General features: G+C 41.2%; 3 protein-coding genes across 4 annotated transcripts in view; 1 reads left to right on the top strand and 2 right to left on the bottom strand.

Moving 5' to 3' along the window:
- abca3b (ATP-binding cassette, sub-family A (ABC1), member 3b) overlaps positions 1-11,612 on the top strand; it is a 29,374-nt gene extending 17,762 nt beyond the window's left edge. The window contains exons 15-31 of the mRNA XM_073493754.1: positions 277-487; positions 600-750; positions 1,228-1,326; positions 2,872-3,070; positions 3,153-3,459; positions 3,540-3,813; positions 4,081-4,285; positions 4,376-4,595; positions 4,928-5,086; positions 5,370-5,542; positions 6,882-7,019; positions 7,133-7,327; positions 7,481-7,668; positions 7,783-7,953; positions 8,174-8,370; positions 8,606-8,679; positions 9,264-11,612. Coding sequence (XP_073349855.1) covers positions 277-487; positions 600-750; positions 1,228-1,326; positions 2,872-3,070; positions 3,153-3,459; positions 3,540-3,813; positions 4,081-4,285; positions 4,376-4,595; positions 4,928-5,086; positions 5,370-5,542; positions 6,882-7,019; positions 7,133-7,327; positions 7,481-7,668; positions 7,783-7,953; positions 8,174-8,370; positions 8,606-8,679; positions 9,264-9,395 — 3,093 coding nt within the window. The 3' untranslated portion in view covers positions 9,396-11,612. The remainder of the gene's footprint in view (positions 1-276; positions 488-599; positions 751-1,227; positions 1,327-2,871; positions 3,071-3,152; positions 3,460-3,539; positions 3,814-4,080; positions 4,286-4,375; positions 4,596-4,927; positions 5,087-5,369; positions 5,543-6,881; positions 7,020-7,132; positions 7,328-7,480; positions 7,669-7,782; positions 7,954-8,173; positions 8,371-8,605; positions 8,680-9,263) is intronic.
- A 578-nt stretch (positions 11,613-12,190) lies between these two features.
- On the bottom strand, positions 12,191-20,730 carry LOC141018970 (cytochrome P450 2K1-like). Of its 2 annotated transcripts, XM_073493726.1 has the most exons (10): positions 20,708-20,730; positions 19,630-19,722; positions 19,374-19,536; positions 16,680-16,829; positions 16,268-16,428; positions 14,687-14,866; positions 14,459-14,600; positions 13,308-13,492; positions 13,071-13,212; positions 12,191-12,969 (listed from the first exon to the last, which is right to left on the bottom strand). In XM_073493726.1, exons 2-10 carry the CDS (start codon positions 19,717-19,719, stop codon positions 12,782-12,784), a joined length of 1,401 nt encoding a protein of 466 aa, XP_073349827.1. In that variant the 5' UTR covers positions 19,720-19,722; positions 20,708-20,730; the 3' UTR covers positions 12,191-12,781. The 2 variants fall into 2 exon arrangements, with proteins under 2 accessions (XP_073349827.1, XP_073349825.1); XM_073493724.1 differs by lacking the exon at positions 20,708-20,730 and having other exon boundaries at positions 19,630-19,863.
- On the bottom strand, positions 20,565-25,887 carry LOC141018971 (cytochrome P450 2K1-like). The gene is made up of 10 exons (XM_073493727.1): positions 25,806-25,887; positions 24,922-25,133; positions 24,573-24,735; positions 24,336-24,485; positions 24,092-24,252; positions 23,499-23,678; positions 23,275-23,416; positions 22,979-23,163; positions 22,704-22,845; positions 20,565-22,609 (listed from the first exon to the last, which is right to left on the bottom strand). Exons 2-10 carry the CDS (start codon positions 25,117-25,119, stop codon positions 22,422-22,424), a joined length of 1,509 nt encoding a protein of 502 aa, XP_073349828.1. The 5' UTR covers positions 25,120-25,133; positions 25,806-25,887; the 3' UTR covers positions 20,565-22,421.
- Positions 25,888-27,039: the final 1,152 nt, after the last annotated feature.

A 27,039-nucleotide genomic window follows, 5' to 3' on the forward strand; every position in this document is an offset into this window, starting at 1 on the left:
AGAAAAAAAAGTTTAAGTAAAAACTAAAGACCTTGACGATATTACATGCCCTTTTGGTGAGCGTTAATTTATAGACCGTGCAATGTTCCTTTTCCTGCTTTTTCATGGAAAAATAAAAATGATGCACCATACTGTAATGTCTCTTTCTTGAGAGCAAGAACAGTAACAGCCAGTGTAGCTGAGCCTTTACAGTAACAAAACTGTGACGTTTTAAAGCGTTGTTAATAATAAAATCAGTTTAGAGTCTCATCTCCCCCCTAACTCTGTTCATCCCAGGTGGTGATGTTAGATGAACCAACATCAGGTATGGACCCATCGGCTCGACGTGCCACCTGGGACCTTCTGCAAGGGGAGAAGCGCGGTCGCACCATCCTGCTCACCACGCACTTTATGGACGAGGCTGACCTGCTCGGCGACCGCATCGCCATCATGGCAGGAGGAGAGCTGCAGTGCTGCGGGTCGCCGCTCTTCCTGAAGAACAAATATGGTGGGTGGAGAGAGGAGTGGAAATCGCTGCAGCAGGCTCAAAAAATAGCAAGATGTCAATCTCAGAGGAAAATGTCATGCATACCAGCCTGTTCATCTCATGTGCTCACCAGGTGCTGGCTACCACATGGTGATAGTGAAGGATGCTCTTTGTAACGTGTCCGAGATCACCCGCCTTGTCCACATGTACGTCCCTAATGCCACAATGGAGAGCAGTGCTGGGGCCGAGCTTTCTTACATCCTGCCCAAAGAAAGCACCAGCAGGTGAGTCATGCAGGTTCATAAGCAGAACAATAACAGTGGAAAGTGTGAAGTGGCCTCAAGGCGAGAAAGACCATTGACCAGAAGTGACACCTGCTGAACCTTTCTTTTTTTATACCAGAATATTACACAAAAATGGAAATCTCTTACTTTGCTATTGCCTTTCAATTTCTCTCTCTCTCCAGGTTATTTATTTTTCCTTTTATAGCCACCTCACCTTTTACCTTGTTTTATGTTCTTTTTATAGTCAGAAAATCAATATTTTCCCCTCCACAAATTGGACTTTGACTCCACCGTGGCACTTAAAACTGTTCCAGGATTCGATTTAAGGCAGAATTAAAGCTACAACAGATTCCATCTTTTAAAAACAAAGTGATAAGGAGTGAAATATTGCACCTGTACACTCATCAAGAGCTCATATTGTAGTATTGAGTTATTTGTTTGATCTGTTTCCTTGGTGCACTCTGTTTTTTCTGTCAGGTTTGAGCTGCTGTTTGCAGAGCTGGAGATGAACAGGGAGGAGCTGGGCATCGCCAGCTACGGAGCTTCAGTAACCACTATGGAAGAGGTTTTCCTCAGGTAGAACATGAAACATGACGTCTACATTTAACCACACCTTTAGCGTAAAATGAAACAAGCCAGTGCTATGGCTAATATGTTCGCCTTCGCTCACACATCTCAGTCAAAGCTGCCTGCTGCACACTGAGCCATTATTTCTGCCTCCCTGTGGACTCGTATCTGTGGCAACAAGCACGAGAGCGCTTCCACTGCGGACTGCTAACACTGCATGCTACTTCTACTAGCACGAGTGTTTGACATCACAACAGGCTTCATTCTGGCCACCACACACCAAACATCAAACACCAGGAGAAGCTGCGGTTTGAAGATTTGGTCATTTAGCTCTCCTCTGGTGTTCAGGATTTTGCAGCCAAGTAAAACAATTTGCCAGTCAGGTCGTAAAACTCCTGCCATTATTACATTCTTGATTACATTATCATAAATTCCCTAATTAAGTAGTGTATACTGGTCTTTACCTGAGATCTAAATCATCTTCATCTTCAATCTTATCGACAATGGAAATAATAATTAGAGTTGCAGCCCTATTTTAGACTGGATTATGCTGTAATGTTTTTATTGTGAATTGTCACAGTTTAGCAGGTTTATTGTCATAGAGCTCAGACATACAAACAGTGATGGTTTAAATTTAAAACAAATCTTTAATCTCAGTTTATTCAATTTCTTTAATTAAATTCCAGGATAAGCGGAGCAGAAAGGATAGACTGATGGACTTGTAGGAAAGTTGTAATGAGGCTCACACTAGATCTGGAGGGAGGAGGTTGTCTAATGTAGTTAGATCTGCCCTCCTGTGTAGGTGCCTTGATTAGATGGACTCACTGATAATTGTATTTTTAACGTTCAGCTTTATTTGCAAGCAACCCTGCACTCTGCACCTTTCTCCACCCTACAGAGCCTCTGAAAGGAATGAAAAATAGACAGAGTGGATGGATTTTTACAGCAAGTGACTGTTCTCACACAAAAAGTGCTGTCATTTATTTTTGTAAATATGCATATTGGAGATGTTGTTCTCCCTTGAATGTTGTTTTATAGATTGAGTTTTGTGCCTTGTTCTGATTTCAGCAAAGATTTTTAAAGTAGCAGTCATTTATTTTGCTGGATTTTGTTAATTAAAATGTTCCTGTTCTCTGGCTGGTTGCTGACAGAACTGAATACTTTGCATATAAGGCACATTTTGTTACTGTTTTCAGTAAGTAGGTGGATTCATTAATTTTGCTCATTCATTTATTCAAACCTTTTATTTAAACCATTGAGGGCGCCGTCATTTACAATGATGTTGAAGAACGAGAAAAAAAGCAGAACAAAACACGCAAAGCAGGGAGGTTTGTTATCATGGCTTTAAATTGACTATATGGTTAAGGTTTGACTAATGGCTAACTGATCATTAAAGTTAATTCCCAGAAATAAGTTTCCAGTAACCAGAAGAATCAGTAAAACCACTTCAAAGTAAAGCAGTCCTGCTTAAAGCTCCAACCAAGCGAGGCAACTAAAGATCTTTGTGCATCGTGATGTCCTTTTGGTTAACCACAGATTGATTTGTGTGCTCAGAGTTGGGAAGCTTGTGGATTCCAGTTTGGACATCCAGGCAATCCAGCTGCCAGCCCTGCAGTACCAACATGAGAGACGCTCCCACGACTGGACCACAGATGACGCCAGCAGCATCAGCGGCATGACCGATATCACTGACTTCACAGACAGCGGCACGCTCATCTCAGAGGACTGCTCCAACATCAAGCTGAACACCGGGGTGAGATGAGAGGAAGCAAACTAAGGCTTGTCATGTTTTCTGCACATGTATGTTCTCACATTTTCCTTTCCTTTCCCATCAGGTCAGACTCTACCTGCAGCAGTTCTACGCCATGTTTCTGAAGAGGGCTCTGTACAGCTGGAGAAACTGGAAGGTGATGGTGGCTCAGTTCCTGGTCCCTTTGGTCTTCACAGTTGTGGCCTTAGTTGTGGCACGCACCTTACCCAACCACCAGAACGCCCCTCAGCTGAAGCTGGCACTCAGCCGCTATGGTCACACCAAAGTCCCTGTGGCTTTGCAGCCGGAGCCGGGTCCCCTGGCCTCTGTCTTGGCGAACACATACAGCTCAGAGCTCTCTGCCCAGCTCGGCGAGCTCATCAACATCACAGGTAAACCAAGTGAAAGACAGGGACATGATTTGACTGCTTAGCTGAGTATTTACTCACCACGTTCTTCTGCTTCCCATCAGATTTTACTGATTACATCCTGAATAAGGCAGAGGAGGAGGGCGGCAGCTTTAATGAGCGCTGTGTGGTGGGTGCTGCTTTCCGGGGCAGCAGCAGCCACTATGCAGAAGCAACAGCCTACTTCAATAATCAGGGCTACCATACACCAGCAACAGCCCTCATGATGGTGGACAATGCTCTGTTCAAGCTTCTAGCAGGGCCGAACGCTTCCATCGAGACGAGCAATTACCCCATGCCACGTAACCTGTCTGAGATGGCCCGGAGTCAGCTCACAGAGTGAGTGGAGGGAAGGCTGGGAAGTATTTGGTTAATATCAGAAGCTAAGGGGGAGACAAGTTCTAGCACAGTTAAAAACAGCATGTTTGTTATTTAAGAGTACTTCAAATACCAGAGGCACACCAAGTAGAAAATGGATCAAACGGGGGAAAACATTTGCTTTTTTACATATTTCCTTCCTTGTTCCTTTGGACCATTTCTCTTCAGTTTCCTGTCATCAGCCCCATTTTTCCTCCTAACCGTCTCACTCTTTTCCTCCATCTGTAGGGGAAAGACAGGCTTTGCCATTGCCATCAACCTGATGTACGGTATGGCCTCCCTGTCCAGCACCTTTGCCCTGCTGCTCGTAACTGAGTCCTCCATCAAGTCCAAGCATGTGCAGCAGGTCAGCGGCGTCTACCTGTCAAACTTCTGGTTTTCTGCCCTTCTGTGGGACCTGGTCAACTTCCTGCTGCCCTGTCTCCTCATGCTGGTCAGTATGACTGCCGATATCACTTACTGTAAACAAACTGGTCAGAGAATTAAGTTTGGATAAAATTGTTGTGTTGTGTTATGCTTTTAGGTGGTATTTCAGGCATTCGGAGTCAAGGCCTTTGTAGACAAAAACCACCTGGTAGATGTGTTGTTGATGCTGCTGCTGTACGGCTGGGCTGTGGTGCCTCTTATGTATCTGCTCAGCTTCTTCTTCTCCTCTGCCGCTACTGCCTACACACGCCTCACCATCTTCAACATGATCACTGGCACAGCGACCTTTCTGGCTGTCACCATCATGACCATCCCAGGTGAGAGGAGACCCTGGCTAACATCACTGGCAGACTTTTAAAGTGTCTCAAATCACCATATTGGCTTGAATGTAAAGACGATGCTGATTTTAAGACAGCCCCGCCTTTTCAGACGGCTGTTTTAAAATACAGTTGCAGTTACAGCTGGTTTCAGTCCCCAGCATGAGTGCGTCTGGCTTGGCCGAAGTCCCTCATTGAAAACAAATATGCAGTATTTGTTGGTGGGAAGCCAGTGAGGGATTATGTTCTAGAAATCCTGGGGGAAATGTTGGAAAATAAAATAAATTCCTTATGATTCCTATTGATGGCCTTCTTATGAATTCCTTCTCCAGAGTTGAAGCTGCAGCACCTGTCGCACTTACTGGATAAGGTGTTCCTGATCTTCCCAAACTATTGCCTGGGCATGTCCTTCAGCCAGTTCTACCAGAACTATGAATTCATATCATTTTGCCCCTCCAATCCCATCACCAAAGCTGTGTGCGACGCATTAAGTAAGTACTGCATAAATGTAACAGAATAAAACAATGAAAATGTGGTCTACTACCTGAATTCACCATTTAATATGTGATGGATACATTTATAGAAGATATAATTATAATGATGAGTCATAATGTTAGTGGTAGTATTACACATACATTGGAATGATGATGGTTGATCATTTCAACACATGTATCCAAGCTGTTCTGTAACTTTATACAGCATAAACAACCTCAGAAACTGCATATTTATGCTCTTTATTCACGTGACATAACTCAAGTATTCTTCTGGTTCCAGACATCACGTACCAAACAAACTACTTCTCCATGTCGGAGCCTGGCGTGGGACGCTTCCTCGTGGCCTTCTCAGTGCAGGGTGTAGTCTTCATTATTCTGCTGTTTGTCATCGAGCTGCAGTGTGTCCGCACTCTCCGCCGACTCCTCGCCTCCCTGTGCAGGAGACGCAAACAGGTAGGTGAATTGTGGGAGCAGTGAACAATGCCATGTTTGTCTTTTTATTGCACTGCGAAGGAGGTCTCCCTGGGAAACTATTTTCAAAGTGTGGTTAGATATCCGACTCAGACTGAAAGTGGAAAAAAAGAGAAGTCTCAGAGGACAACTTGAGTAATGGTTGTAGTCTCTGATCATCAGCTGATATTAAATGTACGGGGAATGGAAAATGGTGTAAACACTTCATAAAGAGGAAACATAACTGTAACTGAGTCACAGTGAGAAAAACTGCTACTGGGTTGCTTCGTATTGGGTTGAATGCCAGTTGGCAGCATATGTCGCTCATTAAAAGAGCTCTGGCAATTAACACTTTGATTTGTGAGCTTTCAATGCAGCATGAGAGTAATAACAGAGCACTAAAGAAGCTAAATCATCTGCTGTCATCTGTTGATTTCTTTTAGTATTATATCAAGGGTAATAATCTTGAATTAAACAAGATGAATATTGATGAATATGCTAACCAGTTGTTCCAGAATGGACACAGAACATTTCATATATCGCTCCTTCCATAATGAAACCAGAGTGACCAGCTGCTCTTCATCAGACAGAAGAGGCAACGAGGTGTTGTTACTTGAGCCTCTTCACACCTCTAAGATATATTACCACCTCTGCATTCATCAGCACATCGACTTTAATAAAGGGATTTAAGTGTTGCATATCTCATCTAAAAGACTGAAAGTCCTCCAGCCGATTTCAGAAAACACTTGTGATACTGCGGCGTTGAAACAGAAAACATTTAGAGCTGAAATGAGATGATTATGGATTATTAATAGACCGCAATGGGAGCCATTTCGATTATCGAATTATCTTTAATGTCGTTTTTCAAGCCAAAATGCCACAAAATTTGTTTTAGCTTCTCAATTGTGAGGATTGCCTTATGTGATAGTTAATTGAATATCTTTGGGTTTAGACAGTTGCTCAGACAAAACAAGCTATCTATTGGCTTGTAACAGATATTTTTCATTATTACCATTAAAGGGGCACTTCAACATTTACAATATTAATCAGGTAATAATACAAACTAGGTCAAATTAAGGTCCCCAGAGCACTGTTTGAAGCTAGAGAGGTGTTTTGAGTAAGAGACCCCTAGTGGCAGAAAATGCATACTGTGTATCTAATGGAGAAAACAACAGGCAGACTAATTGATAATTCAAATTATTGTCAGTTGCAGCCCTTAATGCCTCTATGAGGAATGGTGTCATCTTGTTTATGAAGTGTTTGTATTATTTTGGTCTACCCCAAAAGTCTGAGTAGTATTTTACTTTGACACAGGGTTAATCTCTTACTTTTTGTGTGTTAGCTACCTCTGATAGAGGATGCAACCCTGCATCCAGAGGACAGGGATGTGGCTGACGAGAGGAAGAGGATCCTGGAGTGCTTGGAGCCCGTAGTAGAGTCTATGGTTGGCAGCCCCCTCATACTGCAGGAGCTCAGCAAGGTACGTACGCACGAGTCCGAATGTCTTTTTTGTGTCTGTCAGTGCTGAAATATGTCTGCCTCTGTGAGATAATGACAAGATGGCACAGACCCACTGTTATCTCTCCCTCTCAGGTGTACAGCAGCGGGCAGAATCTTCTGGCTGTGGACAGGCTGTCTCTAGCAGTAGGAAAAGGAGAGTGCTTCGGTCTCCTGGGCTTCAATGGAGCAGGCAAGACCACAACCTTTAAGATGCTGACAGGTGACGAGAGCGTTACCTCTGGGGACGCCTATATTGACGGATACAGCATCTTGAGGGACATTAAGAAGGTGAGAGCAAAGAGAGAGGACATTTAATTCAAAGATAAGTCGATTTCAGTGGCTCAACTTTGGGATTTAAGTGTACTGAATGTTTAATGTGGAGAGGCATGCTGCTTTCAAAAGGCCAAGATTTGAAAGAGGACACTTATCTCTGGTTTGCAGGTGCAGCAGCGCATTGGTTACTGCCCTCAGTTTGACGCCGTGTTGGACCACATGACAGGAAGAGAAACGCTGAGTATGTATGCCAGGCTGAGAGGAATACCAGAGAGGTATGTGTCTGGCTGCGTGGAGAATGTCCTGAGGTCGCTGCTGCTGGAGCCTCATGCTGATAAACTGGTCCGCAGCTACAGGTAGGTAGAAGAAAGTCTGAGCTGTTCCTCATTCTTTTGTGCTGTACGGTTCACATTTTATTACTTTTCTTGAGCAAGTGTGTGGTAATATTATCTGACTTTCAACACACGCAGTGGCGGTAACAAGCGGAAGCTGAGTGCAGGGATAGCTCTGATCGGTGGGCCTCCGGTCATCTTCCTGGATGAGCCTTCAACCGGGATGGACCCTGTGGCCAGGAGGCTGCTGTGGGACGCTGTTACACGCACACGAGAGTCTGGAAAGGCCATAATCATCACTTCTCATAGGTGAGCTTTATGCAAATATGCTTTATTCATATTTCACATATGATGCATCTTCTTCTGGAGGCACAAAAGGCTTTATACTACTACTAGTACTGTATTACTCCCCAAGACCTGTAAACACACTAATGATTACACTTGGTGGAGTTACCCTTTAAAAGAAGTTGTTTTAGAAACACAGTAGAGCGTATACATGATGTGACACCCTGATATGTTCCCTCACCAGCATGGAGGAGTGTGAGGCCCTGTGCACCAGGCTGGCAGTGATGGTCAACGGTCAGTTCAAGTGCCTCGGGAGCCCCCAACACCTGAAGAGCAAGTTCGGCAGCGGCTACACTCTGCTGGCTAAAGTTCACATAGAGGCCGAGCTGGAGGACAGTGACCTGCAGCTATTCAAAGACTTCATCGAAAGTACCTTTCCAGGTTAGAGGCATACAGTGTTTCATTTATAATACAACTATCAAGATTACTAAAACTATAAAAGATGGAGTTACCACTAACGTGTCTTTAAAAATAAGAAAAAAAATAGAAGTTTTAAACAAAGACCATAACTGTAATTGTATTTGTCGGTTTTTCAAATAAAATGTTGATATTGTAGCTGCACTTTTGGGATCTGCCTATTCAAATGTCTATGCCTATATCTATTTTTCCACTACAGGAAGTCAGCTGAAGGACGAGCACCAGGGAATGGTGCACTACCATTTGACTGACAAAACACTTACTTGGGCCCAGGTAGGTGATTGTATACAGAAGTACAGTACATCTCGGCACTTGTGCTGTATTAGAGCTCCCTCTAGTGGATAAAATGGCACACTGTAACTCTTAAATAAAGCGATGTGGCTGTAAAAAAAAACATTACATCTTGATGAGGCATTTTCATTGTAAAGGCGCAGGAGTAATCCTGATTTATATAGCGATCACAGATGTTTAACATGTGGATGGTGAAAGGAGGCAGTCTGGTCGAATCCTGTTTTGTTTTTTTTTTGACCTGCCAATTTGGGTTTGGAGAATTTCAATTGACGGCATACACAAACATTTTTGTAACCTTTCTTTAACAAAAAATTAAATTGTGTAGACCGAATCACAATGTTTGTTCACCGTAACTTCCTGGTAAATAAAACTGGCTCCATGTCTGGTGGAGTCTGGTGGAGTCTGGTGGAGTCACGGCCATTCGTGCTGAAAAACAGTTCAATTCCGGTCTCTGGCAAATCAATCAGTTTAGGATTACCTAGCAATAAAGTATACTTAGGCCTGTTTGTTTTTTTGGTGCCCACTTTTCCATATTCCCTCAATCCCTGTTCTCCTCTCCCACTAAGGTGTTTGGCACTTTGGAGGCAGCCAAAGAGAAATACCACATTGAAGACTACTGTGTGAGCCAGATATCACTGGAGCAGGTTTTCCTCAGTTTTGCCCAGTTCCAGCACTGCACAGAGAGCGGGAGGAAGTGAGTGGAGCGAGAAGTCCGTCCGCCCATCCATCGTCCACTTCTACGGTGTGTGTTTGCGTTGGACCTGCATACGTGGACTTGCCTCAGTTACACAGCAGCTGTGTACACAGGCTGGAGCAGAGCGTGGTTAATCTCCAGCTCCATTTTTACCTTAACCACCAACATACACACACACACACACACACACACACTGGGCCAGTCGCATCCAACTTCAGCATTTCTACTACTGTATCATGTCGGTGTGTCTTTGTTGGGTCATTCATGCCGTTGTTATTGTTGTTGTTCTGTGACGAGAACGGAGGAGAACTGAGATAATGACATGTTGATTACACCAAGTGATGAACTCTTGAGTATTGCACCTTTTCTTAGCGAGGTCAAAGACAATGATACCACTCATTAGATACTACCACTACTTTTAATTGTGTGTGACAGGGTTGATTTGTGTGTGTGTACTGCTTGTCTTTTTGTTATTTATGATCTTATTTTATTACTTGATTATGTTGTGCTTTTTTGTGATCAGAGAATGAACCACTCCATTTGATACATTTATGAAATTGTTGCACACCTTTTGCGCCTTATCTAACAAATGAGGGTTCTTGTTTCTTTATACCGCCCTATACAAAATGCCTGGTTATCCTTAAGAGCCTCTTAATGTTGTTGCCAGATGTAAATAATGTGATGTGTTCATGGTACTAAAAACCACTTACTCATTCAGACCAGAGCAGACGATTTACTCATTTAAAGACTGTTTTGGGCACATTAACGAATGCATGCATAGAATACGATGTACAGAGTGCATGACGCTGAGAGAGCAGAGAGCTGCTAGAAGAACCGTCCTTACTGAGGATTAATCCTCTGAGAACATGTAGTCCAGTCTGAGTACATTTAGTATGCCTCCATTGTTCAGGTCTTGTGGACCAATGATTCTGTTTTTGCTGCCAAACAAGTTACACTAACAGCGTGCTACCATGTGAATATCCAGCCATTATAGCTTTAACAGAAGCTGTTTAGATAGAAATCATGATCGGTGTGTGATACAGTAAAAATGGGAGGTCTTGACTTTAAGTTTCAGACTGCATGTGGTTTATTTGGACCTAAAACAACAAGACTGCAATGACCTCTTAAGGTGTTTTTGTACATTTGTTTTTTTTCTTATGTCTTGCAGCTCTGCATTTCACTCGGTGCACGTGTGTGTGAGTGTTTATAAATGTGTGAGTGTGTGTGAGAGTGTATGGCAACACACGATTCCTGAATCCGATCCGTCTATATTAAAACAATGGTATGATAGTCATTAAATGTCAAAAACCAAGTGATTGTTATTGTGCAGCGGACAAACTTTCTAGAGATGCTCCTTCAGGGAACGCCAGGAAATGCAATAAAAAGGCCCAGCAGTGGTATGGATGGTTAAACATAAGTCCTCTGCGTACAAATAGATGCCTTTTTGAGGAAGAATGATCAGCGCAATGTTTGTTCCTCTGTCATTTGGATGTGCTACTATGAACCTCATCTCAGAGCATGCCCAATTAATCATTCCCCGAGTCATGTCTGTACTTTAAAGAACTTCTGTAGGAATATATTGAATAACATTATGCAGTTTCCAAAAAAGGGGGGGAAAAAATTCCCACACATATTGATGAGAAATGTTTTCTCAGTTTCCTGCTTTTTATCCACGGTGGAGATCAATATTATAATCCAGGATGAATTGGTGTGCAAATGACATTCCTACTCTCGAAAGAATCACTCTGACTTCACATAAGTGAGATGAATGTATTTACTGTCTTACACAAAAGCAAAAAGCACTCAGTAATCAGCTTTTATTAACAACTTCATGTGATTTACGGCACTTTCTTCATGTCACCAGATATGTGTGAGGGCGAAAAAGTAGAGACTGACATTCCAGAAAGACACGGACATGTGGCTTATTGATCTTCATTTTGACCTTTGTTACATTTGTTTGTGTACTTGCACAATTTTTGTCTCATTACTTGTATGACTTGAATCAATTGCAATGTTAGATACATAGTTTGAGGAACAGTGAAAAGGTTTGCGCTGCTGATATTGAAGGTTTGAGTTGTGCTGAAATACAGTGTACCATATATAAAGAAGGGAATTTACATCATTGTAATTGTGTACTGTACTGTACCAACTGACCTTGTCAACTGTATGTGTATCGCTATTCTTTTTAAATTAAATAATGCTCTATGCAAATGGAAGCAAATACCAGAGCCTGGTCTCATTTTTCTCCTGGTGGCGGGGCAGCGGCAGGGACATCCCCCTGCAGCTGGCCCTCGTGCTAGCCAGGTGTTACTTCCTCCTCAACCAGAGCCAAAAGCTGCTCTCTGCCTCTTCAGCCGGATCTTTCAGGGCCTTTCCGCTGGTTTGCTGAATAACTGATGTTCCCACGAACCCGCAGCATTCTACCTCTGTCCTTGCACTCTGCAGCGAGATCAGAGTACTTCAGCCTTTTCCTCCCTGCAGCGGCCTCTGTGCCATCCTCCTCGTGTGAAGGTATTTTTTGTCTTCTTTTTTGTGATAACCGTTCTCTTTGTGTGCACATGAATAGGACAAATTTTAATTATCTGGCTGACTGTCAAATGGTCAAAAATGTTAAAGCAGTTTTAAGAAGACATTATTGGTTTATTAAATCCTCTGCATTACCTTAACTTTTGTCTTTTTCCATCAGAAAACACTGAAAAAGTGTTTCTAGTATGTTGTTATTATTAAGTATTCCTGTAGAAAAATAATGGAGAGCACAATGACCAAAATGAAAGATTGGTATAAATTCACTTTATTTTTATGAGGTATAAGATACATAATAGCAGGCTCTGGAAGCAACTGAATCCATGTACCGTTAATATGTAATTAGGATACAATAAGGGTGACTGTATTCCAGTAAAGTTACAGAAAAAAGATGTAATCAGATTACAGATACGTTCATTAAAAAAGGGGATTACTAACATTACAATTTGACATCGCTCTTTACACAATTGTGTCCTGTTACAGAACACACACACTCATTAAGATTAAACAGAAGTCATCTTATTGATTTTTCTTTTCTCGAGCATTTTTTTTGCATATGTTAGATATGTTTGCTATTGCGGCAATCCAAAAATAATGCAAAGTAATCAGGTTACATTACTTTAATATTGTGATACTTGGATTATGGTACTGACTAAATCTTTTAACAGATAATTAACTGTATTAAAATACATTTCTAAAGTAACCCTTCCAACCCTGCATAAAAGTATGAATGAAAGTGCACAGTTATTGAAATGTCAAGATTTTTGCTACGTCTTGCAGTATGAGAAAACTAAACCCTGTGTGAGGGTGAGTAAAACAACATTTTTGCCATTTGGCACATGCAGTTATAACGTCATGCTCTCTTCTTCACTGACGACTGACTGCACAGAGCTTATGAGGTGAAGGACTGACGGTGAAGCCCACAGCAGGTGTGAGATCCAGTTCATCCTCTGTAACTCCAGGTGGAGGAGTGAAACGAAAGCGCTGGAGGAGAGAGGTGAAGAAGAGGAAGAGCTCCATCTTAGCCAGACTTTCTCCGAGACACACCCTGCGACCTGCAAGAACGAAGAGCCGCAAAATCCACATACAAAGTTAAACTGGATCATATCACAATCGTTAAATATCTGTAGAGAACAAGCTAATTAAGTTGTCGTACCTGCAGAAAAGGGCATGAAAGCATCTCTCCTGATAAATTTACCATCCTTATCCAGGAAGTGTGAAGGGTTGAAAGTGTGCGGGCTCTCCCATTCGCTCTCATCATACAGGACAGAAGTAAGAAGAGGAAACACAGTCGTCCCCTGTAGGCAAAAGACAAGAGCAGGTATATCTTATAAAATCTCTAAATGAAAGTTTAAAGTATTCCCAGATTCTGAAACAGATGTGAGCACCCAACCTCTTTGATAAAGTAGCCCTGGAAGGTGACGTCTCGACTGGTTTTATGAGGAATAGCCATTGGAACAATGTTGGCCAGTCTCTGTGTCTCATGGATGACGGCCTCGACGTACGGCAGATTTTTCCTGTCGTCTACCCGGACATGACGGTTCCCTACCACCCTGCTCAGCTCGTCCTGAACCTGGTCTGAACACACACAAAAAATTGATTAAAACTGTCTGCATTCGTTCTAACAAGACTAAGAGTCAAGGCTGCTCTGTGAAGCTGCTCTGTGGCACAGTTTTAGCTTTGAGCTAAATGCTGATGTCGGCATAATCCTCACCCTTCGTTCACATCGACTGACATGGCGATGTTGAGCAGGTTTACCTTGTACATCACTTTAGTTTAACGTGCCAACATGCCGATTATCACCAAACACAGGCTGTTGGGAATGTCATCAGTTTTTGCTGGTATTTAGTGTCATGGGTTTCTACTTCCAACTCCTCAAAACATTAAAAAACTATGGCGTAGTCGAAAAATATAGGAACAGTCCATTTTTAAAATAAACTTTACAAGATTATCAAATAGCACTGTGAATTGAGTCAATAACTCAATATCAGAAACAGGCAAAAAAACAAACAAAAACAATCCAATTTGCAGTCTGAGACCTCAATGGATGTTATTTTCTCCATAACCGAACCAAGACTGACCTCACCAGGCCAAGATGGCTCCCTTTAAACTAATAGCCCCTTCCCTGGGCGTATTTACTTACTTAAGAATATACAATTAACAATATAATCTGGCAGAGAAGACATTTACAGCCTATTGAACATAAGCATATTTTACACATCAGTTTTCCACCGCTGTCTTAATATTTTCCCCATAACCAAAGTTAATGTGCAACAAAATCACAATGAACTGCTCTACTGAGCACATGACCCTGAAAACGCATGTTTTTTTGTGTGTGCGTGGGGCCCCGTAACTAGCAACACAGTGGAGAAATATGCAGTGTGTGTGTGTGCTGCCCACAGTCAGGGACAGAGCTGCTCTGTCACATCAGTCATTAACCAAATTTTAAGACAAAGGTTAAAAGATAAGTCGTGGCAATCCAAAAGCTGTTGAAACATTTCTATCCAAACCCCACATGTCAACAAGCCTCCTCTCTCACCTCACCTTGTATATGTGGATATTTGGCCATGAGCAGCAAACCCCATCTCAATGTAGCTGCTGTAGTGTCAGTGCCAGCTCCGAACAGGTTGGTCACTGTGTATATCAAGTTCGTCTCATTGAAGTGAGAGTCCATAACAAAAGATTCCTAAGAGAAAGAACAACCACATATTATAAAATAGACATGTGCAACATTGCTGTTGATGTTGCAGCTGAGAAACACAAAAGTCTTACCTCTTCTTTCTGCTGCCGAATCAGAAAACAGTCCACAAGTCCTCTGCACATGTGAGGGTTCAGTGTCTCTTTCAGATGCTTGATTAAATCTTTGACATCTTTGACAGTCATGTCACGATTATTTAACATTTTCTGCCGATTTTTGATCCAACTGACCAGCCTGGGAAACATATTGTAAACCTGCGACACACCAGTAAAAAAACAACAGAGATTACTGAAGACAACACAACAGCCATGATGAGGAATGATACAGTTGTTCAAATGCTGCGATAGAAACAAAATAACTTCTGTTTATTCTCATTGAGCTGAAGAAAATGTTCAGCCGTCCAGGAGTTGTTGTGGTGAAGACAGTTATTGAGGTCCATTGGATTTGTAAGGCTCTAGGGGGAGGTAGATCTGTGTGTCTTCTGCATAACAGTGAAAAGATTTATTTTTGGACAATGTGGCCTCTCCACCACAGGAGATGGAAGCTGAGGATGAGTTGCTATATAGAGGACCATCATTAAAACTGAGTAAAAAGGGACCAGACTTCCACACTTGGAGCAAGCTGTTTCGGCTAAAGTTTACTTTGTTTTTCATTTCAGGCAACAAAAATACTAGGTGAGGTTTTAGAAAAGTTCATGGTTTGGCTCTTAGAATAGACCCTGCATATGTTTTAGGTCTTTTTCCTGAGATGCAAAGCAATGATAAAAATGAGACGATGATCCAACACAGCCATATCAGATTGTGCAAGATCTTTGGCCAGTGAATTTAGTCAGTTACTGTTGAATTATCATGGGTGGTATCCTCTTGAAATCAACATTTGACACCATCAATCATTCCATCCTTCTCTCCAGCCTCAAAACCGTTTTCAACATCACCGCCCTCTCCTGGCCCCCTCTGACATATATCAGTTCATTAGCATCAACAACTGCAAATCCTCCACTACTCCCCTCTCCCAAGGTGTTCCCCAAGGTTCAGTTCTCGGCCCCCCTCCTCTTCTTCCTTTTTCCTTCTTCCCCCCTTGGCCACATAATCTGCCGTAATGGACTTCAGCTCTGCTTCTTTGCTGATGACATCCAGCTCTATATCTCCACCAAAGCAATCCCCTCTACCACTCACTCTACTCTGGAAATAGGCTCCAAACCAACTTCCTCAATTTGAAAAGTCCCTAACGTCTCAAAGCTCTCACCAAATCTACCCAAAACTTCTCCCTCATAATAGAAATAGACTGTGCTCACCTCCACTCATGTCCGCAACCTCGGCATCATTTTTGACCAAAGCCTTTCCTTTGATCAACATGACAAGCACATCACCAAAAACCCCCCCAGCCTTTTACACCTCTAAAACATTGTCCGTCTCCATCCATCCCACTCCTTCTCAGCTGTAAAACTCTAATTCACGCAATTATTACTTCTAATCTGTATCAGATGAGGACTAACCACCGGACCTGGGAGAACAGGGCCGTCTTCATTGCACCTCCCACCCTCTGGAACTCGCTCCCGAACAAACTCTTGCTCATTATTTTTATTATCATTCTTCTTATTATTATTATTATTAATAATAAATGCCACCAATTCAAAAACCAAATATAAAGTTTACCTGGATTTGTGCTGAGCCAGCAATGCGTATGCTCTCATTGGCTCTTGCCACCAAGTTTTTGAATCGGGGGTCACTGTATTCAAACCTACTTCCATACACAATGGCGGAGATGATATTGGATGTTGCATAGTTGACTGGAGATGTAGTATCAAATGGATTCCCTGTAACGTGGCAGTGACAACTTATTAAAGTATAAAGACTACAACACGAAAAGTGCAAATCTTGAAAATCTTTATACATGGCTATGAAAATATTTCTTTAAAAAGTTGGATTATTTGAGCACAGCCTGTGTCCTGATGTGGAAAATAATAGACTACCTGGAAGAAATATCAATAAGCATTATGACGAGACATTGACGTCATCTGTAATCTTTGTATATCAGAACACCTTGTCGTGCATTTTCACTCCATACCTTTATGCTCTTCAAACATTTGGATCAGATGGCGGCATTCCTCCAAGATTTTATCCTCAGCCATCCTTTTGCCCATCCCAAAGTCTCTCAGGGTGGTGAGGGCAAAACGTCTCATCTCTTTCCACACTTCTCCATTTGCAAACAGAATCCCTATCAAACATGACATGTGAGTGAAAATCAACCTGTACTTGTCATGTACTGTATTTGTTATCGTACTTATCAATGATTCAGATGAAAATAAAACAAACGAAAAAGTAAAAGACTGAACACTGGAACAGATAATGACTAGTTGTGTGCCTCCGCGCAACGGTCAAGTTGCTGCCCCTGAGCTGTGGGGTGGAATAATTGCCAGAACATTTTTTGCTGAATATTATGATGTAGCAGTGCATTTAACCTCTGACCTTTTGATATCAAATGTCAATCAAATCATATGAATTTCATCATTTTATCCTGTCATTTTATCATAATTGTATGAATTCTTGAGTTATGGCCAAAAATGTGTTCACCAGACGGTCAGCCTTCCCGACCAGAGACTTCAGTGAACTTTCCCCCAGAAAACAGCATCCCTCCCCGCGAGTGAGAGAGTCAGACAGCGTCATGTTTACTGATGGTGATTATGTAATTATGTAATTTAGAGCGAAAAATGTAACTTTGTCACTTTCCAGGATGCATGGTGGGTCAGGACAACATTATTTGTGTTATAACCAGAGGAGGATTAAGGTAGTCATGGGCCCCTAGGCTATTTTTTATGTGGGCCCCCCCTTATGCATCATGCTCTCCCAGAAAAAATGTAATTTTGCACCATGTGTAACAGTGCAGGAGAATATTCGGCAAACATGATCCACATACACTCCAGTTAGCACACAGGTAGGTCAAATCGAATCGATGAGCTTGATTGGATGAGGTGACCCGTGTCTGCCCAATCAGTGCTTTTTTGTTTGTTTATTACCCCATGGACCAATAGAGGTCAATGAATTTTTCCATTATTGTACAAGTACCATAATTATACAAGTGTATTTAAATTTCTAAAAAATAATCTGACCAATTCAAGGACCCCTCCACAGGGGTGGAGCAGCAATTTTAAATGTGGGGGGGGGTTCTGGGGTAGCACATGAGCACCGCAACCACCTTTGGCCCCTGTTTCAGTCTCCAAAACTAATGCGATGCATTTCTAGATTTTCTTCACTAGGATATGCCAATAATATTGCATTCAAAATGTACATTATAGCACAACGCTCTTTAACCTAAGATATTATATATTCACAAGCAATCACATACCATGGTATTAAGAAATTAATGTATATGTCTTATTAAAGAACAAGTGTGAGTGAGTGAAATTGGCAAGAACACTGTGTTCCTCCCTCTTCTCTTGTGTTATCTCCCTCTCCTTCTCTCATGTTCTCCCCCTCTTGTCTTCTCTCCTGTTCTCTCCCTCATCTTCTCCATGCTCTCCTTTGTCCTGACTCCTGAACTTCCCTTCCTCAGAAACATCCTACATAAAGAACTCAGTGTTAATATTTCTGAACATGGAAGTGTTGAAATATTTTATTTAAACTCAGAACAAACAGCCTTGATTTTGATTAGGAAACATTCAATTCTTTTGTTGTTCTTTTATCTGCTTTTTATTAATTATTTTACATATATTTTGTTGTTCTAATCTGTTTTAACTAATCTTTCATCCTAGCCTTTATTGTACTCTATATTATTTTATTCCTCTTATTATTTAAGATTTTAATAGTTTTATTGCATTTCATTGTCTTCATTTCTATTCTTTTCTAGTTTCTGAGAGCAGTAACAGGGATGAGTTGATGTAGGAGATCTCTTCATTGAAAAGAAGGTTTTAAGCTCCAACAAATAGCTTTAAGTTACGTAAATGAACACCTACATGGCATCAATGCAAGAATATGAATGTACTACCATAAAATTGAATTAGTGCATTTATGGATTGAAAGCTAGCTTTCTGTTTCCCTCCTGTCACATAACTCCAATTAAATGACAACTTGACTTGAAAAAGAAGTCAATCTTCTGCTGCCTCTTCCTGTTTGGCATTCCTAACAAAAAGAATAATGATAATGTTGAATAATATCAAAATCAGTGGATGTCTCTAGAAAACTATCTGTCAGTTACCATTAACTTTACCTGGCTTGCATTAACTTTGTTTGCCACCTGGCTTGCTTAATATTAGCGGACATGCCACAAAGCAAGACATAGTTTAGTTATTTACAGACACAATCCTACATTATTAACTAGTTAAATAACCGTTTCACACCTCTGCTCTGTTCGCTGTCTGCGGCAGCGAGTGGCGGCAGCTCCGTGTTACATGTACGTGTTTACTTTCCCGGGGGCCGGGACTAGTGTGTTTGGTCAAATGGCTGTGATTGGCTTGATGGCTGTCAATCAATCTAACTTGGCCAATGGGTTTTCATGTATGGGGGACTGAGGTGCGCTCCATTTTAGTACACTGGTACACCGCGAGGGCGAGCCAACGGTTTAATACCTTAGGAGAAAGTCGGGGGGAAGAAATCACCTTGTTTTAAAAGTCCCCCACGGCTGTGACGCCACTGCCCCTCCACACGTGGGGCCCCTAGGCTGCAGCCTAGGGAAGCCTATGCATTAATCCGTGTCTGGTTATAACTCTTCACATCATTTTGCTTTGTACCAATATGTAAAAAATTATGTAAAAGAAGAACATACCATGACCTTCATTAATATCATAAAAGATAGGGGCGATGTCTCTTTGTCCAAACTCTTCTGCATTGCTGACCAGAGCCTCTTTGACAGCCTTGTATCCAGCCAGGACCACCACTTTATTGGTTCCAAAGTACACCGTAAATACAGACCCATATTTCTTTGACAGCTGGAAAGAAACCAAAAATGTTGTAGAATATGTCCGAGATAGATCGACGCGTTACAAAATGGTGTTGTTGTGCATCAAGAGTGCTAAACTCACCTCACAGAGGGTTTTGTAGGGCCTCTTGAGATCAAGCTGCAACAGGTTGCCAAGCAGCGGAAGAGGCCACGGTCCTGGAGGCTCCTCCATTTTCTGGGTGATAAAACCATTGGAAAGAAGATGGATAATGAGCAGGAGAACAACAGTTCCCAACAGAGTAGTGGGAGTGGAGAAGAGAAAGGTAATAAAGTCCACCAAAAGAGACATCTTTTCTGCTGTTGACGGTGGTATCTGACTGAGCCTTGCTGCTATGCACTTAGACATACACAACCTGGAATGTGCTTGCAGATATGGTATAGGATTACTAATTGTCTCCCCGCCCCTCTGGGCTCTGCTGTGAGAGGCGGGTCACATGAGTGAGACAGGTCACACACATGTAGAAACACATGGACTCATCTGACAGGTTTTACTTGTCAACCAACATGCTCATAGACCATAGTGTTAATGCTTTAGCATCTCTGATTCCAGGTACAGGTAATTATAGGTTAAAATGTAGGTCATCTGTGTTGGTTAACAGTCTTTTGGTGTCTTCATAGTTGTACCTGTCTTGACCAGCAGTTGCTGACTTTTTTGGCTTGTTACTATAGTGAATGTTTGCAGAGCTCAACATGAAGGCTTGTCCTGGAAATGTGGACATTTTTCTAGGTCAAGTGGAGGAGAAATGTAGATGCCCCTCAGGACAAGTTTAAGGTCGTCAACAAAATAATACTTTGTGTCTTAACGAGTCAGAAGTTGATCCAAGTAGAGTAGGAACCACTCACAGTTTAATTTCCCAATGAATAAATGTTTCAATGCTGACTTTTTTCTCTTTCAGTTCAGGTTTTTTCCAGTGCCAAAATGTACCGTCACTGTAGTTTTACATTGTGATGAAGCACCAGCTCCCTCACTATTTGCTAAACCCTTTTTGTTCAGAAAGGTGGACAAACACTCACACACAGTTTTCTGTTTTCTTTATTTAAATTATAGTTCCAACATCAATTGATAAATACAAAGAATTATACTCAGCATTAGAATTTGAGAAGGGGGAAGTTTATTCCTCAAAATATATTAAAAGACATGCTGTAATCAAAGCAATAACCTGTCAGCGTTTGAGTCCTTTGTGGTGGCCATCTTGTGCTGGTGCTGAAAGAGGAAGCGCGCCTCAACAGTAGCCTTTTTATGTGGTGTATGAGTAGGCGTGTTCTCAGATTTGATTGGATAGTGGACGTGTGATGAAATGACAGCTAATTAAGATAAATACTGAATGATGTACAAATGATTTGTTTATTTTGAATGTACAGTAGTTATCTTAACATGTTGAAGAATGAATTTAGACCTTGTTGGTAGGAGCAAGTTAAGAAAACTATGTATATTTGTTATTAACCTTGTCAACTCTCCATTATAGAGATCTGCCCTCATAGGCCAGTTTGAACTGGAAAGGCGGACTCTCGTGCTATATAAGTGAGTGGAAGGGGAGAGAATGGTCTGGGTTTTTTTTTGTTTTTTTTTTGACGAGTAGCACCAGAACTGTCTTGAGCTGTGTAAAGAATGTTTGTCTTTGTTTCATGTTTTTTTTTGAAACTACAAATAAAAGTCTGCCTATTTTTTCTGCACAGCTCCCTGCCAGCGTGATGTTTTATCTTTCACCATGCTATCCTGCACCTCACCTTACAACATGTTATTTGTCAAAAAAAAGTCATTATTATTATTATTAATTTACTCTCAGGACCGCCTCGCCAAACAAACCCAGCTTGAACGACTTGGTTTCGGGAAGCCGGCATTTGCCACCGGACTGCTCGCTGCAAACATATACAAACAATGTAGATTTGAGTTGTTATTTTGTTTGTGTTTCCTTATTACAAAAGTGCTAGGTTAGGCTTTGGAAAAGATGGTTTGAGTTAAAGATAAAATATTCTGCATTAAAATGTTATAAACGACTAGGCCTTTGTTACATATTTTGTTGAGATGTGTACTTCCAACAATGTTCAAACCCAGCAAATGCATAATTTTATTCTAGGTAACAGTTAGTTTCATAGCCTGTCGCTACTGCTGGAATAGAGAAGTTGTCGAATGAGACTAAACTTAACGCAAATAAAACTTTAAACATTCGTGCCTGAGTCACAGGAGATAGAATTTCATCATCAGTGGTGGATGTTGAATAGTGTATACATCAACAGTGAGGCAAGTTTGACAACAGAAACGTCAGAAAATCCACTTTCTAATCCCAAAAGTTAAAATGCAATATTTGAGCTCTCCTCCTGTCAGTAAACAGGAGCAGAATACAGTTTAATTTGAGGTCCTTGTCGAAATCCCCCCACTACAGAAACCAGTTTTGCTACTTGACAAGGACAAAAACTGCATATTACTAGTATGAATACAAGAGTTCTGTTGGGAGGAAAGTGATACCTATAGATATACATGTTCTTCAATATGATTACATCCTAACATTAATATATATATTGTCCTATGTATGGGTAAGTAAAGCTGGGTCTAACTTAAATTAGGCAACAATCATATGAACATGAGTCATTTCCAGTTCAATACAGCAAAATGATTGTATGGTACATCATGGATGCAATTTGATTTGTTAAAAGCGACATATTATGCTCCTTTCCCGCTCTATATTTTTATTCTGGGAACCTACAAGCTTAGTTTTGCATGATTGACAATTGCTTATATATCGTATACTGGCCCTTTATGCAGCCCTTCATCCTCTGTGGCCATTTTAGCTTTTGTCTCTTTATGGCCCACGTTCTTCTGATTGGACAAACTTCAACTATTCAACTAGTCTACTGAAGTTGCAGCTCTCTTAATCAGTGGCGACTGATAGCACACAGCTCATGAGGTGTGGGGGTGAGGGTGAAGCCCACAACTGGTGTGAGATCCAGGTCATCCTCTGTAACTCCAGGTGGAGGAGTGAAACGAAAGCGCTGGAGGAGAGAGGTGAAGAAGAGAAAGATCTCCATTCTGGCCAGACCTTCTCCGAGACAAGCCCTGCGACCTGCAAGAACAAACAAGTCGCAACAAGTTAATGCAGATCATATCTTCACAGTTGTTAAATATCTGTAGAGAACAAGCTAATTAAGTTGTTGTACCTGCAGAAAAGGGCATGAAGGCGTCTCTTCTGAAAAATTTACCATCCTTATCCAGGAAGTGTGAAGGGTTGAAAGTGTGCGGGCTCTCCCATTCACTCTCATCATACAGGACAGAAGTAAGAAGAGGAAGCACAGTCGTCCCCTGTAGGCAAAGGAAGAAAGTGGAGTGTATCATGTTAAGTGTTTGAACCAAAGCACTGCTCTCAAGTGTTTTCAGAGAAGCACATATATAACAAAAACAAATGTGTAGCTTTGGACTGACACGGGCAACTGACCCCTTTGATAAAATAGCCCTGGAAGGTGATGTCTCTGCTGGTTTTGTGAGGAATAGCCATGGGGACGATGTTGGCCAGTCTTTGTGCCTCGTGGATCACAGCGTCAGTGTAGGGCATGTTCTTCCTGTCCTCTACTCGGACCTGACGGCTTCCGACCACCCTGCTCAGCTCCTCCTGGACCTGGTCTGAATGCACGTGAAACAGGCATTAAATCTGATGAATATGAGATGCAACTTTAACTCAAGTTTCATGTGAGGACTACCAACTTAGACAAATATGCAGATGTATTTTTGCACCTTGAAAATGAGGATACTTGGCCATGAAAAGTAGACACCACTGAAGTGTATTTCCTGTGGTGTCAGTTCCAGCTGCAAACAGATTCATCACACTGTAGAGCAGGTTGTCATCATGATAGAGTGAATCCTTGATTTTAGACTCCTAGTATAAAATGCACAAAAGACAGATTATACTTAATGATTTAAAGCCAAGGAGGGAATTCACTGCAGTTGGGACACCTCACCTCCAGATTTTGCCTACGGGTCAGGAATGCGTCAATGAAGCATCTGCACATCTCCGGGTTCAGGGTCTCCTTAAGATCTGCTATGAGGCTTCTTAATTCCTGCTTGTTTTCCTCCACATTCTTCATTATATCTCTCCAGTTTTTAAGAAAAGGGCGCAGCCAAGGAAACATGTTGTATAACTGTAATGGAGCACAATAATTACAGTGTAACATAACCGTTGAGGCTCACCTGGTTTCATTAAATCAGTGGTTTTTATTTCCGTTCTGCTAATTATTAACATGCACCAGGTCCTGTGCTAGCTGTGTAAACACTAACTAACACTCCCCTGATCCCTGAGCTCCCAGTCTGAACAACTAGCTGCATGGCTAACTGAGCTAACTAGCTAAGGGCAGCTACAGTTAGAAGCAGTTAGCGGTTACTCTGGTCATATGCTGCCCTCTATTTTGTTTTGAGTATGAATTTTACAGGTGACCAGTTTTTACATATTGCACCTTTAAGGACCTGTAAAATAAAGTTTTACCAAATATTTCTGCGACTACACGGACACAATACTTGATCTCTTGAGTATTATAGTAGTAGTTGTGCCAGGTACCAGGATAGAAGCTGATCCTGTTAGACGAATGGTCTCGTGGTCTCTCTCCACCATGGCTTGGAAGACAGTGTCTTTGTATTCAAATCTCTTTCCGAACATGATAGCCGATATTATATTTGAAGATGCATAACTGATTGTCTGGGTGTTGTTGAAGGCTTTACCTGAGAGAAAAATGGTTACGGACAAGAGTTAGCTAGAGACTGTAAGGTATCACTAAGGTATGCTCTCATGGAGATAATGTTACCTTCGTATTGTTCAAATGCTTCAATTAGGGAGTGACATTCCTCGATTATTTTCCCTTCAGTAAGCCTTTTGCCCATCCCAAAGTCTCTCAGAGTGGTGAGAGCAAAACGCCTCATTTCCTTCCATGTGTCACCGTTGGAAAAGATTATACCTGGAAACAACAGCGGTGACTTGTTTAGACAAGAACAGAAGCAAGTTACAAAAAAAAAACAAAAAAACTCTTAAGATGTTTTCTCACCATGTTCTTGGTTGAAATCATAGAATATGGGAGTAACCTCCCGGTCTCCAAACTCTTCAGCATGGTTGACCAGGGCCTCTTTGACTGTCCTGTATCCTGCCAGCACCACCACCTTCTTCAGTCCAAAGTAGACTGTGAACACTGGTCCATATGTTCTGGACAGCTACAAAGATGGAGGCAGGTAAAAGTGAGACTCTCATTCTGAGATAATAAATGAAATTTATTAGACTCTTACTTAAAATATTTTGGATTTTGCAAGTAATATAATTACTGAAATAAAAATTAAACTGTCTTCTATCAAAGCAATAGAAAGCATCAAGCTGTTTAAGACACACAACTTGTTTCTGACCTCACAAAGACAACTGTCGAGCTTCTTGAGATCCACCTGAAGCAGGTTACCAAGCAGGGGGAGAGGTTTTGGTCCTGGAGGCTCCCTTCTCTCATCGTAGGAGGTGAAGCTGGAGTAAAGAAGATGCAGGACCAGCAGGCCCACAATGGCTACCAGCAGGGTGACTGACGTGGCGGACTGGAAAAGATCTTCAAACATGATGCTTCAGATACCTGGAGCCAAATAAATGTTTTTTACTAAACAGATGTCCCTCAGAGTGAGTTCAAAGTGCACCTCAGTAAACATTTCTGGGTGTGTTTGCAGACTATAGTCCCTCCGTCTTTCAGGGGCCTTCACCAATCCACTCTGAATCACAGTGATTGCACCGATGAAACTCCTTCAGTAGAGGTTCAGATTCATTTGGTGTCCTTATTGCGACCTTTATCTTAAACATACGGGCAGGCAGAAACCAGTTTTGCTGCATGACAAAGACAAAGCTGTGCAGCCGGTTTACGAGTACATACGTTCAGTTTGGAGTAAACTGATACCTACATGTTTTTTTCCCAAACTTTAATATATCATCATCATTATTAGTAGTTGCTGTAGTAATAGTATTAATACATCAAGGTGGTCTAAATTCATTTATTAAGTTTTGCTGCACAGTCGCTGCTGTTTGAAATGCATTGTAATGTATGCATTTTTTGTATTGAGTTGAACATCTCTCAGTAATATAATGGCATAATATAATAAAAATAATAATAATAATAATAACAATAATAATAATAACCATCAGGTATTCAGCCAAGTCACATATACATTGGGCTGAATTGTTTAGGCATGTACTCGGAAAAAATGTTACTTAGTCTTCAACATAACTTTATATCATAATGCGTTTATTTTCTTACTTGTGTCCATCATGTCCGTCACTTCCAATAAGTGTCGATACAAAGGTGAAACAAATACAGCCGTGTGATCTTGTCCGAGTACAGTCACAAACTGTTTGCTCTGTTCCCATAAGCAACACCTGTGAATGTGAACTTACATCACCTGTGGCAGCCTCAGCCTTTACCATACAGCCTCCTAGTGCTCAGGAGGAGTATTACATTTAACACATATAAAATACATGGCTCCTACAGGGGCACTGTGTAGTTTCAGAGAAGAAATAAAAAAATCTGAATTTTAATATTTACAGTATTAATGAGGTAATAATACAAACTCAGAAATACATTGCTTTAAAAAACATATATGATTATGACAGCCGTCAGTCATCAGTGAAGAAGAGAGCATGGCGGGACAGCTGCCGTTACTGCATAACTGCAAAGTTAATAATTCACATTAAACCTGCTCCTGACCAGATTTGGCTGAAAATATAATTTAGCAAGAAAGGAAAAGAATAGATTTAGCAGATGTCTGAAAAAAAAGGTAAAACATTTAGCAGACTAAAGGTTGCACTTTAACTTGTCAAAGTCTTCCAGTTGGTGTTCAGCCATTGCAGCCAAGTTTTTTTTGTTCATGGTTAACAAATACAGGAACAACAATTCTGTTTGTATTAATAAGGGTCGTCCAGGGTCGTAGTTGCCCATGTAGATTGTGACAGAATATGGATTTTAAATTGGCTGCGTTGTGGGTTTCTTGTAGCAGCCAGTGATGTAATAACTACAATCAATGTAACGACTGCCAAATGCTAATGCATGTAAGTTGCACATCTATTTTTTAATAATTATTTGAGCAAAAAATACAAAGTAGTATCAAAGTATACAAACAAGTATCATACACTGTTCATTACAGGTGCACTGTGTAGCTTTGGGGAAGAAAATTTTATCAGTGGAGAAAGATCCTCATTGACTGAACTTAAAGGACAACACAGTTTCATACTGTTTTACTCTGTTTATATTTGGCGGACCCTGCCCTGCTTTCTGTCTTCAAACAGTGTCCTGGGGACCTCATTCTCCTCTGAGAACAGCTTGTTTATTCAGTTAAGGAAAGAATAAATATTTTTTTGACTTTGTATTATTACCTCATCAATATTGTAAATATTAAAATTCTGAGTCTGAATTTCTTCTCCAAAACGACATAGTGCCCCTTTAATAAGAGAAAAATATTTATACTTTATATCATATCACAAAATTGAAGACTTGA

Source organism: Pagrus major, chromosome 23, assembly GCF_040436345.1.
Source record: "Pagrus major chromosome 23, Pma_NU_1.0".
In the NCBI taxonomy this organism is placed as follows: Eukaryota; Metazoa; Chordata; class Actinopteri; order Spariformes; family Sparidae; genus Pagrus; species Pagrus major.

Coding starts and splice junctions, on each gene's coding strand:
- LOC141018971 (XM_073493727.1), bottom strand. CDS start 25,119: ATGTTTGAAGATCTTTTCCAGTCCGCCACGTCAGTCACCCTGCTGGTA. Junction 24,736..24,921: donor TCGACAGTTGTCTTTGTGAG/GTCAGAAACAAG, acceptor CCATCTTTGTAG/CTGTCCAGAACATATGGACC. Junction 22,610..22,703: donor CTTCATGCCCTTTTCTGCAG/GTACAACAACTT, acceptor TTGTTCTTGCAG/GTCGCAGGGCTTGTCTCGGA.
- LOC141018970 (XM_073493724.1), bottom strand. CDS start 19,836: ATGTCTCTTTTGGTGGACTTTATTACCTTTCTCTTCTCCACTCCCACT. Junction 13,493..14,458: donor CAAATATCCACATATACAAG/GTGAGGTGAGAG, acceptor GTGTGTGTTCAG/ACCAGGTTCAGGACGAGCTG. Junction 13,213..13,307: donor AGGGCTACTTTATCAAAGAG/GTTGGGTGCTCA, acceptor TTTTGCCTACAG/GGGACGACTGTGTTTCCTCT.